We start from the raw sequence: 14,380 nt of genomic DNA, 5'->3' as shown, positions 1-14,380 counted from the left end.
GCTACTAGGATTTTTTTAATGGATTTAGATGGCACAATTATATTTTTCCTCTTGATTATAGCTACACTGTATTATATACTCATGCGCCTATACCTAATTAGTAATAACTATCTATTGCATGCATTCTTAATCAACTGCGATGAACATAAGAATGCAACTTTTTTTATTTCTGTAAATTATAAGAAACAACTAATGTTCAATGAAACAGAAAGGTGGTATAACAAAAACAATTCATACCTTTAACTAAAACCCAATTGTTTTAGATACAATATTACCGTACAAAATAACAACCAAAACAAAACTTGGCTAATTCCAATAGTATTCACTTCACTTATATAATTTCATTAATATTTCACGCTGCATTCCACTCAGAGAAAGCTTCACGCGTACGACAACCCAAAATGAAGGTACGAGATATGGGAGGCGAGAAGGACCCAGACCAAGACCCAGGCCGGCCAGCACAGGATAAACACAGCGTGGCAGCGACCGTGTGTTATTACCCTGTGTTCCCCGGCGTGTGTGTGCTCCCTGGACGTGGAAGATGACCGCAGACAAGGTGGTGTGGCGTTGTTTCTGAGATGTTGACGCTGCTGAGAACCTTTTCCACGCGGCCCGTTGTTCTGGCAGCCTCTAGAGATGCTAGGCGGGTTGGTGGCTGCCTCGTGTGTTCCGTTCATAGTGTTCTGCCAGACTGAGTTGTTGTGTTGGTGTTCCTGTGGTGTGGGTAGGCTAAGTCCAGTGGGCGAGCGAGGGGCCGAGCGTCTGGTGTGGCTGGGTGGTATGCTAGGGTGAGATTAATTCACCATACGGAGGGAGGGTGTGACTGTGTGACGTTTGGTGGTCAGGTCAGGGGTGAGGGAAGGTAGGTCAGGTGGATTGTGTGGTGGGGTGAGGGAGAAGGGCTGATGGGTGGGAAGGTTTGCGTGGCACTCTCTTAACGAATACGTCCCGCCCGCTCTCCTCAATTCCCGGCTCCCCCATTTCGCAGCTCCTCCAACCAGCTGATTTGACGCCACATATATGAAGCCACGCAATTGGTCAACGGGAGATATATATATATATATATATATATATATATATATATATATATATATATATATATATATATTAGGTAAAAGGGGGAAGTAGGGATTAAAACAGGAGATAGAAAAAAAATGGATAATAAATGGAGGAAATGGAAATAAAACAGGATAGATAGGAATAACACGAGATAAAAAATTGGATAACACATAGTGGAATTGGAAGAAATGGAAATTAGAATATGATAATGAATGAGGAAGTAGGAGGAAATGTTAGTATAAAACTGGATAGAAAGGAAATGGATAAAGGACAAGGGAAGATGATTAAGGGAATAGGAGGAATGTATGTAATGAGGATATAATGAATATTGGAATAGGAAGAAATGGTAATAAAACAGCAGATAGGAAAAAATGGGTAGCAAACAGGGGGAAGATGATAACAAATAAGGGGGGATGGTAATAAAACAGGAGATGAAAGAAAACAAAAGAAAGAGGGATGAATGAGAGTAAAACTTAAGGAGACAAAAGGAACAAAGGGATAATAAATGGAGGAACTTAGGAAGTACTTTTATGTTGCAAGACTGCTTTTAATTTTTCATTTATTTATTTATTTATTCTATCATGTGTTATTCCTTTATTATTCCTATCTATCCTGTTTTATTTCCATTTCCTCCATTTATTATCCATTTTCCTTTCTACTGTTTTAATCCCCACATCCTCCATTTATTCTCTCTCTCTCTCTCTCTCTTTCTCTCTCTCTCTCTCTCCCTCTCCCCCTCCCTCCTCCCTCCCCCCCTCCCTCCCTCCCTCCCTCCCTCCCTCTCTCTCTCTCTCTCTCTCTCTCTCTCTCTCTCTCTCTCTCTCTCTCTCTCTCTCTCTCTCTCTCTCTCTCTCTCCTTGGCCAATAGTGTGGCTTCATACATGTGACATCAAATCAGCTGGGTGGAGGACCTGTGAAGGGGAAGCTGGAAATCAAGGAGAGCAGGCAGGACATGTTTTTTAAGAAAGTGTCTGCGTGATATGTGGGTTGTTTCAGAGAGATAGAGGGAGGGGCTGATCTGAGGTAGAAGAGTTGAGTTAGATTGTCATGAGGGAGAGGAAGAGGTGCAGCATGAATATGATTTCATTGCATAGCGTAGACCAGGGTGAACTGGTTCCCCCCTGCCAGCTGGGGTGGATTGGGCCACTCCTCAAAAATTTATGAAAAATCTGAAAATTGAAAAAAGTGATTACTTACCTTGAAAGCCCACTTCAGTATCTACACAATCTTAAAAAAAAGTTTTTGGTCCTATGGTTCCTTGGGCGTCTCCCAAAAAAGCATGTTTTTCAAAGTTGCAAAATTTTCGTATCCGACAAGAATCCGAAAAAAATTGCAGGTCATATAGATAATTCTCTGTTCTTCTGCATGCTTTAATCAGAAATAAAAAATTCCTTTTAGTTTTAGTGCTGTAGGCACTTCATTAAGTGGCCCGATTCACCCCGGTGTATTTCGTATACTGGGGTGTATCGGGCCACCATACTTTCATTATGTTTTTGTTAAATTAAAGCTTCCTAATTTTTTTTTTTTTTTTTTTTTTTTTTTTATAACCATCATTAAACTTCCTCCTTACACCACTGATGTACTGCAACCTCTTGATGTTTGCTAGTTTAAGCCTTTGAAGACCAGGTGGGATGCCACTATTGCCAAATGACAAGCAGCAAACTATGCTCGGAAAATTACCAAAGGGGAATTTGTAGATTTGGTGGGCAAGGTTTGGGATGAATGTTTCAGTCTCCCAAATGTAAAAATGGCTTTTAAAAAGACTGGTTTGTATCCACCTGACCGCAGTGTTTATCCAGTGAAAACATTCAACCCAGATCTGTATAAATTATGCAAAAGTGTCTAGACATCTTCAGAGGCAGTTCACAAACCAGCAACTCCAAAGAAAGTCACTCCTCCCAGAGAGATGATTTCCCATTCAACCTCTTTCGAGCAGATAATGGCAGATGTTTTCAGAAAGCCCTACCCAACCACTAGTGGTACAACGCAGACAATGGCAAGAAGAAAAATAGATGTCCATAGTTGCGTCATAATGCACGATGAGTTCTTAGAAGCAGTCAAGGAGAAAGAAAAGATGGTCCTTGAAAAGAAGAAGAAAGCAGAAGGAAAACAAAGAAACAGAACCACAAGAAAAAGGAAAGAAGTTTCCTCTGGGGAAGATGTTGACGACTTTCTGGAAGAGTTTGAAGAAGAGAAGAGAGAGAGAGAGAGAGATGTGAAAAGAAAAAGTAAAATACATAAAAGATACTGAAAAAACATTAAAACTTTAGTGGCCCAAAGGATGGCCCAATTCACCCCAAAGGGTGGTCCCATTCACCCCAGGACTTTGGCACAGAGTAGGCCACTTATTTATGTTAATAACTTCTATAATGATAATCAAAATTATTATTTTCTTTCAGGGAATATGTATCACATAGTAAGGTACCTTCACACAAATTTTCAATTGATTTGACTGATTTGTGTAGATTTTATAATAAAAGATGTAAAAAGTGGCCCATATTCACCCCCCAGTTGACGCTATCTACTAGTTTGAAGTAGCATATATAGTATTTGTTGTATGATTAACTGATATTGATTTTTTTGGTGGCTGGTTTTTCCTATCATGGTATATTCTTTCAGTGTGTATGAATAGTGTTGATAGGGAGGGAAAGGATGGTGAGTGTCATTGTCAGGTAGATCTCATTAATCATTAATATATTTTTTATGTAACTTTGTGTGAATAAGTCAGATGAATACTAATCACAAATAGGATTAGCATGTGATTGAATTTAGCTATAGTCTGCATGTCAGTTTTAGCTCTTCTTTTAATCTCATTATGGTTTTTATCACATTTTCTCTCCAAACCAAAAGCAAGTTACATTATTCTAAGATTATAAACCATCATTCTTAGCTTTGGCAGCCATTCATATTTGCTCACTGATAGCCATATGTTCATGTTTATTAGGTTCAGTAGTGGTTACTTTTTATCTTAATTGTGTGGACTGAAGTGTATAAGACTGTATAAAGCAAGGATTCTCAACCTTTTTCTCATTAAGAACCCCTTGAGTTATAAGACTATCTACCTGAATCTCCAGTAATCTGACTTCAAACAGTGTTAATTTAATGACTGACACTAACTCAATATGCAATCATATACTGCAAAAGATATTATTAGACCAGCCATCTAAGAACCCTTGGAAATCTTTTTGTGAATCCCCTGAGGGTTTGCAAACCCCAGATAGAGAACCCCTGGTAGCTATAGAGAATCAAGTGGTGTGGTAGTTAGTATACTTGATTTTGGACTTGAATTGGTTTGAAACAAGCCTGACTGAGAGGAAGCATCATGAGCTTTTTTTTCTCTTCCTGGTATAGCCCTGATCACCACACAACATGCATAGGATGTGAGCTGAGAAGTTATATTATCACTTATCAAAGAGGGGAGACATGGTATTTTGGTTTAACTATCCCTTCCAACCTGTATGGGAGACCTTTGCCTTGCTGATGGATTACACAAGCTGCTGTTAATGAGAGTGAGGACTGAGTTGATAGTTGTTGCCATGCCTACATGTCAAAATGTCATGTCTTCATAAAACGTAAAGGAAGCAGAAACCCATCAGGTCTAAGTTTGACCGTCACTATAAAACATACCTTCTTATTTCCACCAATCATTCCCAACTATGATTTTGTATTATAATCTTTTCCACTTCCTTGTCTTGTTAACATTCCTGAATTATAAGTGAATGGCATCCACCTTCTTAGGAATGAGGTGGCCTTTAGTTGTGATAGGCAGGGGAAGAAAGAGGAAGAGTGTGGATGTATGGCAGGGTGTGAGCTCCAGGCCTAAGAGACCTTCCTCTCCCAACAGGCTTAACTAGGTAAGCAGTAGGCAGAGGATCAGTGCACAATGGGGTCGGTTGAGCTGGACTCCAACACCCTAGATGCACTCTTGTGCGACCAGAGTTATGTAGGAGGGTACCAGCCCTCCCAGGCAGACAACCAAGTGTGGCGGGCCATTGGGGGACCCCCAGATGCAAAAGTACACCCACATACGGCCCGCTGGTATGCCCACATGGCCAGCTTCAGTGGTGAGAGTCAGGCATTTCCCCCGGCCCCCCATGTGGTGGTGTTCCATGGCCCCAAGTCACCTGCACAGGCCTCTAGGGTGGCTTCAGGGGGAGAACAGAATGGCAAGCCTCAAGGTGTTAAGCCTCAGAAGACTCCCAGCAAGAAACAAGATGTGGAGGTGAGCAGGAGATGCATAGGATAGGCTGGTCACTGAGTCATCCACACCTCTTTCAGGGATGTACAAAAGTGTCAGGGTGGGAGAGGGGTGTTGTGGATACTGAGAAGATAAGGTGTTGGGCAATGTACAGTACAGTAAGGGGAATGGTGAAGGAATGGGAGTGTGGCATGGCAAGGGAGGAGGCTGTTTGTAGGAATGATAGACAAAGGGATGCAAGAAGATTTAACATTACTGAAGGAAAAATTAATGAGATATGAGTGAGGAGAGGAAGGAAAGTTAGGGCCAGCCTTTGGTATGAAGGAATCCTGAGGTGTCCAGTGAATGAGGTAAAGAATGGGAGGACACTGGCTATGTGGTGAGCAGTGTACACTATTGAAGTAGTGTGGAGGTGAACATTGTTTTGAATGATGAGTGTATATCAAAAGGATTGTGTATCTTCAATCCACATTTTTGGGACTTGACTTATGGTCAGAGGAGATGAGGAATGAATGATGGAAAGAAAGAGCAAGGGGAGAAATTGCAAACAGTTTTTTCAAGAGATTTATGATTGTTTTAGATTACACACACACACACACACACACACACACACACACACACACACACACACACACACACACACACACACACACACACACACACACACACTGCTTGGCATTCTGCACTGAATTGGACATGTGCACTTGTGTTCTCATCTTGGAAATTTCACTTTGGGCAGGAGTGTCCTCTGAGCACATGGTTCCACCTGCCTCCAGACCACTGCACTAGATGATGAGGGCAGTGTTGATGCCTGAATCACATCTCTAAATGCACTACACACTGCTCAAAGAACTGACACAACATTCCTGTCCTCCCTAGTTCTCCTTAAATGAGTCTCATGCCTTCCCTCAATATCATGAGAGATCTTATTTTATGAGAGTTGGGAAAGTGCAAAACTCTGAATACAATGTGGTGGTCAGGCTTACAGTGATATTATTGACAGAGTTTTGTTAGGGTGTAGCTTTGCAAGCTTTGTTGGTTCATAATACTATCCACAAATATGCAATTTTTTTCTTTCAAAGCAAGGAAGTGTTGCAGGATCTTGAAGGATGTGGGTAGCCAGGCAGTGTGTGGGTGACCAGGTGACCGGCAGGGAAGGAAGGAAGGATTAGTGCTTTGTTACCTTATTGCTCTGTGTGTGTCCTGAGTTGATTGGCCTCACCTCTCCCACTGGATGAGCACTGCAGCTGCTGCTGATGATGATGATGACAATGATACTCTTGGCCTATGGTGGTGGTGGTGACTGTTGGTTAGCACTATACACTGCTTGATAAATATTACTAGATGATGATGAACCACATACTTAAGCACACGTGGCCCATGCATTCCTCCTCTACAACCACTTCTTGATCATCAGTCACTGTGACAAGGTTTGACAGCTTCACCACCACTACCACCAGCAGCGTCACCAGCATCGGCAGCAGAATGGTGTTACTAGTCTGTTGCTAGATGGTTAGATTGTGATGCATGAAGTATTGCAAGTCTGAGTCATTTCTTATAGTTGTTGGTGTAGAGGATTCAATTGCCTCTGATTTTACTTTGGTTGAGTTCCAGTAGCATTTCTTTCTCTCTTTTGTTCTGAGCTGTTTTGATGTTTGATGTCTAGTATTTTCATGGAGACTTAAGTTTAGGGAATTTTGTTATGCATTTTTTGAGAGCATTTCATTGTGAGGGATATCCACATATTATTTGTTGTTTTCATTTACTGAGGAGGTTTTGGCTATTCATATATTTATTAAGTTAAGTAGTTATATGTAGACGATGTGCATTTTCCTCTTACTTTCTCTTTTCTTATTTAATTTCACCCAACATTCACTCATATATTAAATGAGCATTTTACTGAGAACCCTACTAACATGATACATTTAAGTACAAAAGAATGTGAAGTTAGAGTTTGGAATTTTCTTATTTACTTATATGTAATCTTTTTATTAGAATTTACTTGTGTTTATGACATTTCATGTGTATTTGTTAATTTCCTGTCTTGTCCCTTCTCATTTTCCTTGCTTGCTCCCTTTTTAGTATCTCTTTTTGTACCATTGCATTCATGTTTTGTTCCTTAAGCTGCTTTGATTCTTATCTGTTATCTTATCTCCATATCTGCTCTTTATTCTTGCTGCTACTTTATGGTTAACTCTGTATCTCTATTTACCTCTATCCTTTTCTATTTATTGCCCATATCCTTCTGCCTACATCTACTTTTATTATATATGATATCTGTATTTTTTACTGTTTCCTGTTTGTCTTGCTATTTCTTTATATTTTCTACTATTTCCTTCATTTTTGTGTCTTGCTTCCGTTAACTACATACAACTGCATTGGTCTTTAAGCATTATTCCTTGCATGGATCCACTTATAACATCCCCTGAGAGCAGTCCCCTCAGTGTTCTCTCATCTCCCACCAACAGGCTGCCAAGAAGGAGAAGAAGGAGAAGGGTGGTGGTGGTGGCGGTGGTGCCAAGGAACTCAGTCCATGGCCAGCCTACATCCAGGAGCGCCTTGCCCTGTGGGACCGCCTCAAGAAGGAGTCTGATGAGGCGCTGGCTGCCAAGGTGCCACAGCCCATACAGGTAAGCAGAGAACATGGTCTTTCATCTAAGAGAATGACAACAATGTGGATGAATTTGATTGTGTAAGTATTGAATAATTAAAACTTGCTCAAGAAGAAGTCCGACGAGACAGTGGCTGCTAATGTGCCACAATCAGGTAGGGTATTAGGAGGAGAGTTTGAGGAGGGCATGGTCTTGTAGCAGAATCATAGAGACTGACAATAATGATGTGGGTAAAGGTGAACATATATGCATTGAATTCACACTTTTATTCCTGTAGGTTCCTGGTGGAAATAGAAATTCTTGTGACAATGTATTATGCATACCTTTGCACTGACAAGACTTAAACTCACTGAAACTAACTCCTTCCCCTTTTGCAGATAACCCTTCCAGATGGTACAGTGAAGGATGGAGAATCTTGGCGCACCACCCCTTTTGCCATCGCCCAAGGCATATCTCAGGGCCTGGCCGAGAACACTGTGGTGGCCAAGGTGAATGGTGATGTGTGGGATCTGGACCGGCCACTGGAAGGAGACTGCAAACTGGAGCTCCTCAAGTTTGACAATGCAGAAGCCAAGGCGGTGAGTGGGCTGAGTGTGCTGGGCGAGAAGAGCAAGGGACAGGTGTGTTGTGAGTGGACTAGGGAAATATTTGTAAAGGGGATGGAAGATTATGAACTTTTATCTGGATAAGTCTTTGGAAAAAAAATGTGGAAGAGAAGTGTTGAGTGGGAAGAAGAAATGTTGGCAACTTTTGTTCTCTTTACTGTTATATTTATGATCTGAGAATTACTATTTATTGACACAAAGACACCAAAATACATTAGGTAAACTAAATTAATTTCTTTCAGTAGGTTTAGATTTCTATTATTTTTTATTTGTGTAATTTTTAAAGGAGCACAAGTCTTTTTATAGATTACAAGCTACTGTGTTCACATCGTCTTCCATCCACATCTTTATTAACTTCTCACTCATTCCATCCAGATTTCTATGATTTCTATTTATTTGCAGAATTTATAAATGAACATACCATTTACAAACTGCAATTCACAACCTCCATTTCAATTCCTTTACCTCCACAACACACTCATCATCCCCTCACACACTTCAACATTTAACCTGCCAAGCTGACACACCCTTCTCTCCCACACACAGGTATTCTGGCACTCTTCAGCCCACATACTTGGGGAGGCCATGGAACGTGTGTATGGGGGTCACCTGTGCTATGGCCCGCCCATAGAGGAGGGCTACTACTATGATATGTGGACGGATGGGCCTGGGGTATCTGCTCTAGACTTCCCTGGCCTGGAGGATGTGATGAAGAAGGTGACCAAGGAGAAGCAGCCTTTTGAACGCCTTGTGGTCAAGAAGGAGGATCTGCTGGAGATGTTCAAGTATAATGAGTTCAAGGTGTGTGTTGGTTGGTGGTGGTTTTGGCTGTTCTGGTGTCAGGGTTATCTTTTCTGTGTATTCAAGATGGAGGTACATTTAATGTTGGGATTTGATTATCCTCATACACATTGAAATCTGTGTTCCATCCATTCAGTAATTCAATACCCTATCAAGAATGAAGGTCATTTGAAAAAATCTCACATGTTATGAAGCTAAAGAAGAACCAATTCATCCTTCCTTGACTCAGGACTCATGCACTGCCCAGGGAAGACTTCAGCAGTTTTGCCTTCACTTCATTTCATCATCATTTCACTCTCCTCTCCTCCACACAGGTGAGGATCATCAACGAGAAGGTGAAGACAGACAGCACCACTGTGTACCGGTGTGGGCCCCTCATTGACCTGTGTCGCGGCCCCCATGTGAGGCACACTGGCAAGGTCAAGGCATTATGTGTAAGTATCAGGTGCTGGAGCAAGAAGAGGATAGGTAGATAAGTAATTTGATTAATGTTGGCATGAAAAATGCTTCTTGTCCAAATGGAGACAAGATATAATTGAGTTATGATTTAGGAAAGCAGTCCCATCAGGCATTCTCTTCTTGACTCTTAAGTATCATGTTTGAGGGCTTATAAGGTGAGATTAAAAAAAAGAGTCTGCATCTTATAAGGCCAAGGTTCTTTTATGCAATGAGGTGCATCTTATAGGCTTTCAGATAGGATGGCTACAGCAAAGGGTAAATTTTAGTGTGTTGAGTGTTGATCAGTAGTGAACACTTCTTCCTTAAGAACATAAGAAAAGAGGCAAGCTGCAAGAAGCTGCCAGGCCTACAAGTGGCAGTCCTTGTATGAGAAAAGCTACTTAATTCCATCTATCGTCCCCATCCAATAATTCATCTAATCTTCTTTTGATGCTCCATATTTATTCGGCAGTCTGTTTCATTCATCAGCCACTCTGTTTGAGAACCAGTTTCTTTCCCGTTTCTCTCCTAAACCTGAATTTCTCAAGCTTAAACCCTCTATTTCTGGTTCTATCCCCACTACTGATCCTAATAACTTCACTCATGTCCCCTTTGTTATAACCCCTATACCACTCAGGTACTTCTGTCAAGTCCCCTCTTAACCTACATCTCTCTAAGGAATGCAAATTTAGTTTTTCAATCTTGCTTCATAGGGAATCCCTCATCCCATATATCTTAAGACATCCTCCTTTGCCTGACTTATAAACCTACAGTAAACCCTCGATATAAAGGATCTAGATATACTGGGTATCGGATATAACAGACAAAAAATCTGACTGGACAAACACTCTCTATAATGGATTTTCATCTATTTTAGTGAGGGCGTCGTCCCATAACATGTTGTCGCATGTTTTAGTGCATATACATTTTTTTGGGGGGGTGCATAAAAGATTTGTTAAAAAAATACCTGACAAACTTTGGGATATAATGAATCTGTCCAGTATTTCCATTGGATATAACGGATCCTCTTTTATAACAGATCTTTGGATATAACAAGACATCCATCCCCATATCGTCCATTACATCAAGGGTTTACTGTATATGATATGGGGACCAGAATTGTACTCCTTAATCAAGATCTGACCAGTGCCAAATATAATATAATATATAGTCTTCATATTCTGAGCATACTAGTGCCTTCTTATTTGTCATGTACCTCTTGTGTGGATTTCCTCTATCTATGCTAAGTACTTTGCATTTGTTAATGTTTAACTGCATTTGGCATTTGTGTATCCATTCGTTCATTCTATCTAAATCTGTCTGCATGGTGATGGCATCTGAATCTGACTTAATCAATATACCTATCTTTGTGCCATCTGCAAATTTACTAATATCACTACTAAATCCACTATGCAAGTCATTAATATATATAAGAAATAACAATGGCCCTAAAAATTATCCCTGTGGCACCCTTCTAATTACTTGACCCCACTCGGAATTATATCTGTTAATTACTACCCTCTGTTGCTTATCGCCTAAGCACACCTTTATCCAGCCTAATATTATTCCCTCTATCCTATGCCCCCTAACCTTTCTCAAGAGCCTCTGATGTGGTACCTTATCAAACACTTTACTGATATCTAAGGATAGGATGTCATGATTATCACCCTTATCTGCCTCCTTGTAAACTTTACTATAAAAACTCAACAAATTTGTAAGGCATGACTTCCCTTCATAAAGCCGTGTTGGGAATGATTTATCAAGCTGTGTTTGTCTAGATGCTCCCTAATGTTTTTTGCTATTATTGCTTTCATTAATTTATCCACAATTGAAGTTAAGCTGACAGGTCTATAATTAGAGGTTAGAGTTTGCCACTAAATATATTTTTCTGGGGTGTTTCTCTTAGATATTCCTTTCACATCTCTTCAAAACAAATAGAATATAGGAAAACCATCCTTTCATCCCCCTACTTTGGATTATTGAACAAGAGTCCTTGCCTCCTCTAACTCTAGCATCTCCTGTAGGTGACCAAAAACTCTGCGTCGTACTGGGAGGGCAAGAGTGATGCTGAGTCCCTGCAGCGAGTGTATGGCATCAGCTTCCCTGACCCTAAGATGTTGAAGGAGTGGAAGCATTTCCAGGAGGAGGCAGCGAAGAGGGATCACCGCAAGATTGGTGAGTGGCATGAGGGAGAGATTGGTAGCTGGTGGTGAGGGAAATGTAACAAGGTGCTTTTGGATGACAGGAAGTTTGTCAGGGGGGATCTCTGTTCTGATGTAAAAAAATTGGTGTGCCAAAGATAGTAATGTTTGTGCTTGTTAATCCTTTAGTTGAAGAGTGTGGTTGTGCAAGGTTAGGTAATAACAGTATCTTGCCCTGCCATGCCATAATGTTGGTGTTCCCACAACACCAATAATCTGTCATACTTTCCCATCTCCAGGTGTGCAGCAGAAACTGTTCTTCTTCCATGAGCTGAGTCCTGGCAGCTGTTTCTTCTCCCCGCGAGGTGCTTTCATCCACAATGCGTTGATTCAGTTCATCCGTGAAGAGTACCGCAAGCGAGGCTTCCAGGAGGTGGTGACACCCAACGTGTACAACACCAAGCTGTGGCAGACCTCCGGCCACTGGCAGCACTATGCTGAGAACATGTTTAGCTTTGAGGTGGAGAAGGAGAAGTACGCCCTTAAGCCCATGAACTGCCCTGGCCACTGCCTCATGTTCGGCCACACTACCCGATCCTGGCGGGAACTGCCCCTGCGTATGGCAGACTTTGGAGTGCTGCACCGCAACGAGTTGTCTGGCGCACTGACAGGACTCACTCGTGTGCGTCGCTTCCAGCAGGATGACGCTCACATCTTCTGTGCATCAGAGAGTATCCAGGCAGAGATGAAGGGCTGCTTGGACTTCCTCTCTGCCATCTACGAGACCTTCGGCTTTGAGTTCCAGCTGCGGCTATCCACCAGGCCAGAGAAGTACCTTGGAGATGTGGCTCTATGGGACAAGGCTGAGGAGCAACTCAAAGCTTCTCTGGATACCTTTGGTAAGCCATGGGAACTGAACCCTGGGGATGGTGCTTTCTATGGCCCAAAGATTGACATCACGGTGACGGATGCGCTGCGCCGCCACCACCAGTGTGCCACCATCCAGCTGGACTTCCAGTTGCCAGAACGGTTTGACCTCAACTTTGTGTCGGAGAGTGGTGAGAAACGGCGGCCGGTGATCATCCACCGTGCCATCCTGGGCTCCGTGGAGAGGATGATTGCCATCCTCACCGAGTCTTACGGTGGCAAATGGCCCTTCTGGCTCTCCCCACGGCAGGCCATGGTGGTGCCCGTTGCCCCTCCCTTTGACAGCTATGCCACAGAGGTGCGGGACGTGCTTCACGCCGCAGGTCTGCAGGTGGACGTTGACACAGATGCAGGTGACACCCTCAACAAGAAGATCCGCAATGCTCAGCTGGAGCAATACAACTTCATCCTAGTGGTGGGGGAGCGCGAAGCCACGTCCCGCACTCTCAACGTGCGCACTAGAGACAACAAGGTGCACGGCGAGCACCCGCTGAATGATGTAGTGGAGAAGATGTGCAAGCTGCGGGACACTCGTGCCAAAGACTGGGAGGACTCCTTCTAGGCTCCCTGCTAACACACCCACACTGCTTTTACACAGGAGCTGTGTTGGCTTAGCTTGGGGACACATGGCCACTGTGCTCCTGTGACCACACCACCAATTTCTATTTATTTGTTTCCATGATTTTTTTTTGCCACTAGCCATGAATTCCAATCTTGCAGGATGCAGTAACACATCTGTTAGTGTTCCTGCTGGCCTGACTGCTGGGAACAATGATAATGATAATTGTTATATTAACTATTTATGTATGGGATGCCTCAGTAACTACAAATGTAGGTGATGACACACTGTCATCACTGCTTGCCTCATCTTCCCCAGGCAGGCCACACCTTCACCTTCCTTTGACTCCTCCCAGTGACATGCAGGGCTGCTCACTGCCCTGCCACATATGTTGATCCACTTTCAGTGCTCTTACTGACTTTGTTTCCTAATTTCATATTTGGCTTTCTTACATAGGATTTTGTTCTACTTTCTGGCAATATTCGAACCTGTTATTCTTTTAATTTTCTTCTATGAATTTTATTTTATATTTGTTTCATATTGTTAATTTTTAGGTGAAATTGACACCATGCAAACAGTGTAAGCCCTGATGTGGCACTACAAGGCACCACTTGTACTTGATTGGCAACTTCATGCATCTTCCTGCTGCACAACATTCACTTATTGGCGCATCTGTGACAGATTTTATCTGGTGACTCACAAATTCTCAACCTTACCGCGTCTGGTCTGGCCTGGTGCCTGAGTAACTGACTCTGTGCCGCAATGACAGGATCATAAGGCGTTGCTCGTGGTGACTTATTCGAAGTGTGTCACAGTGCCACCGCCACGCAAACCTCCCTGTAGCTCCCCAGCGCGCCGTGCAAGTTCCTGGGGTCGCGGCCTTGGCGGTGGTTCCTTCGTTGTACTGGTGTCGCGGGGTACGATGTAACTGTAATAAACTTGTTATTTATATTTTCTCCTCTTTACTGTATTTCCTCATCTTCCAGGCTGTGTGGTGGACGTATATAGTAGTAATCAAGTAACGCCATTCTATTGTAAGG

General features: G+C 42.4%; 1 protein-coding gene across 6 annotated transcripts; it reads left to right on the top strand.

Moving 5' to 3' along the window:
- Positions 1–402: 402 nt before the first annotated feature.
- LOC123511036 (threonine--tRNA ligase 1, cytoplasmic-like) lies at positions 403–14,291 on the top strand. 6 transcript variants are annotated; one of them, XM_045266643.1, is made up of 8 exons: positions 403–556; positions 4,904–5,281; positions 7,726–7,887; positions 8,247–8,447; positions 9,021–9,275; positions 9,590–9,709; positions 11,738–11,888; positions 12,154–14,291. In XM_045266643.1, the coding sequence occupies exons 2-8, from the start codon at positions 4,943–4,945 to the stop codon at positions 13,341–13,343; spliced, it is 2,418 nt and encodes an 805-aa protein (XP_045122578.1). In that variant the 5' UTR covers positions 403–556; positions 4,904–4,942; the 3' UTR covers positions 13,344–14,291. The 6 variants fall into 6 exon arrangements, with proteins under 6 accessions (XP_045122578.1, XP_045122583.1, XP_045122581.1 ...); XM_045266644.1 differs by having other exon boundaries at positions 466–647; XM_045266645.1 differs by lacking the exon at positions 403–556 and adding an exon at positions 4,450–4,568.
- Positions 14,292–14,380: the final 89 nt, after the last annotated feature.

Source organism: Portunus trituberculatus, chromosome 31, assembly GCF_017591435.1.
Source record: "Portunus trituberculatus isolate SZX2019 chromosome 31, ASM1759143v1, whole genome shotgun sequence".
Taxonomy (NCBI): domain Eukaryota; kingdom Metazoa; phylum Arthropoda; class Malacostraca; order Decapoda; family Portunidae; genus Portunus; species Portunus trituberculatus.
Note: the sequence above shows the minus strand (reverse complement) of the source record. Positions and strands in the feature narration are given on the sequence as shown.

Bases quoted from the DNA above. Each gene is read 5' to 3' on its own strand.
- LOC123511036 (XM_045266643.1), top strand. From the start codon at position 4,943: ATGGGGTCGGTTGAGCTGGACTCCAACACCCTAGATGCACTCTTGTGC. The intron at 5,282-7,725 runs GTGAGCAGGAGA...TCCCACCAACAG, and splicing joins GCAAGAAACAAGATGTGGAG to GCTGCCAAGAAGGAGAAGAA. The intron at 9,276-9,589 runs GTGTGTGTTGGT...TCCTCCACACAG, and splicing joins TCAAGTATAATGAGTTCAAG to GTGAGGATCATCAACGAGAA.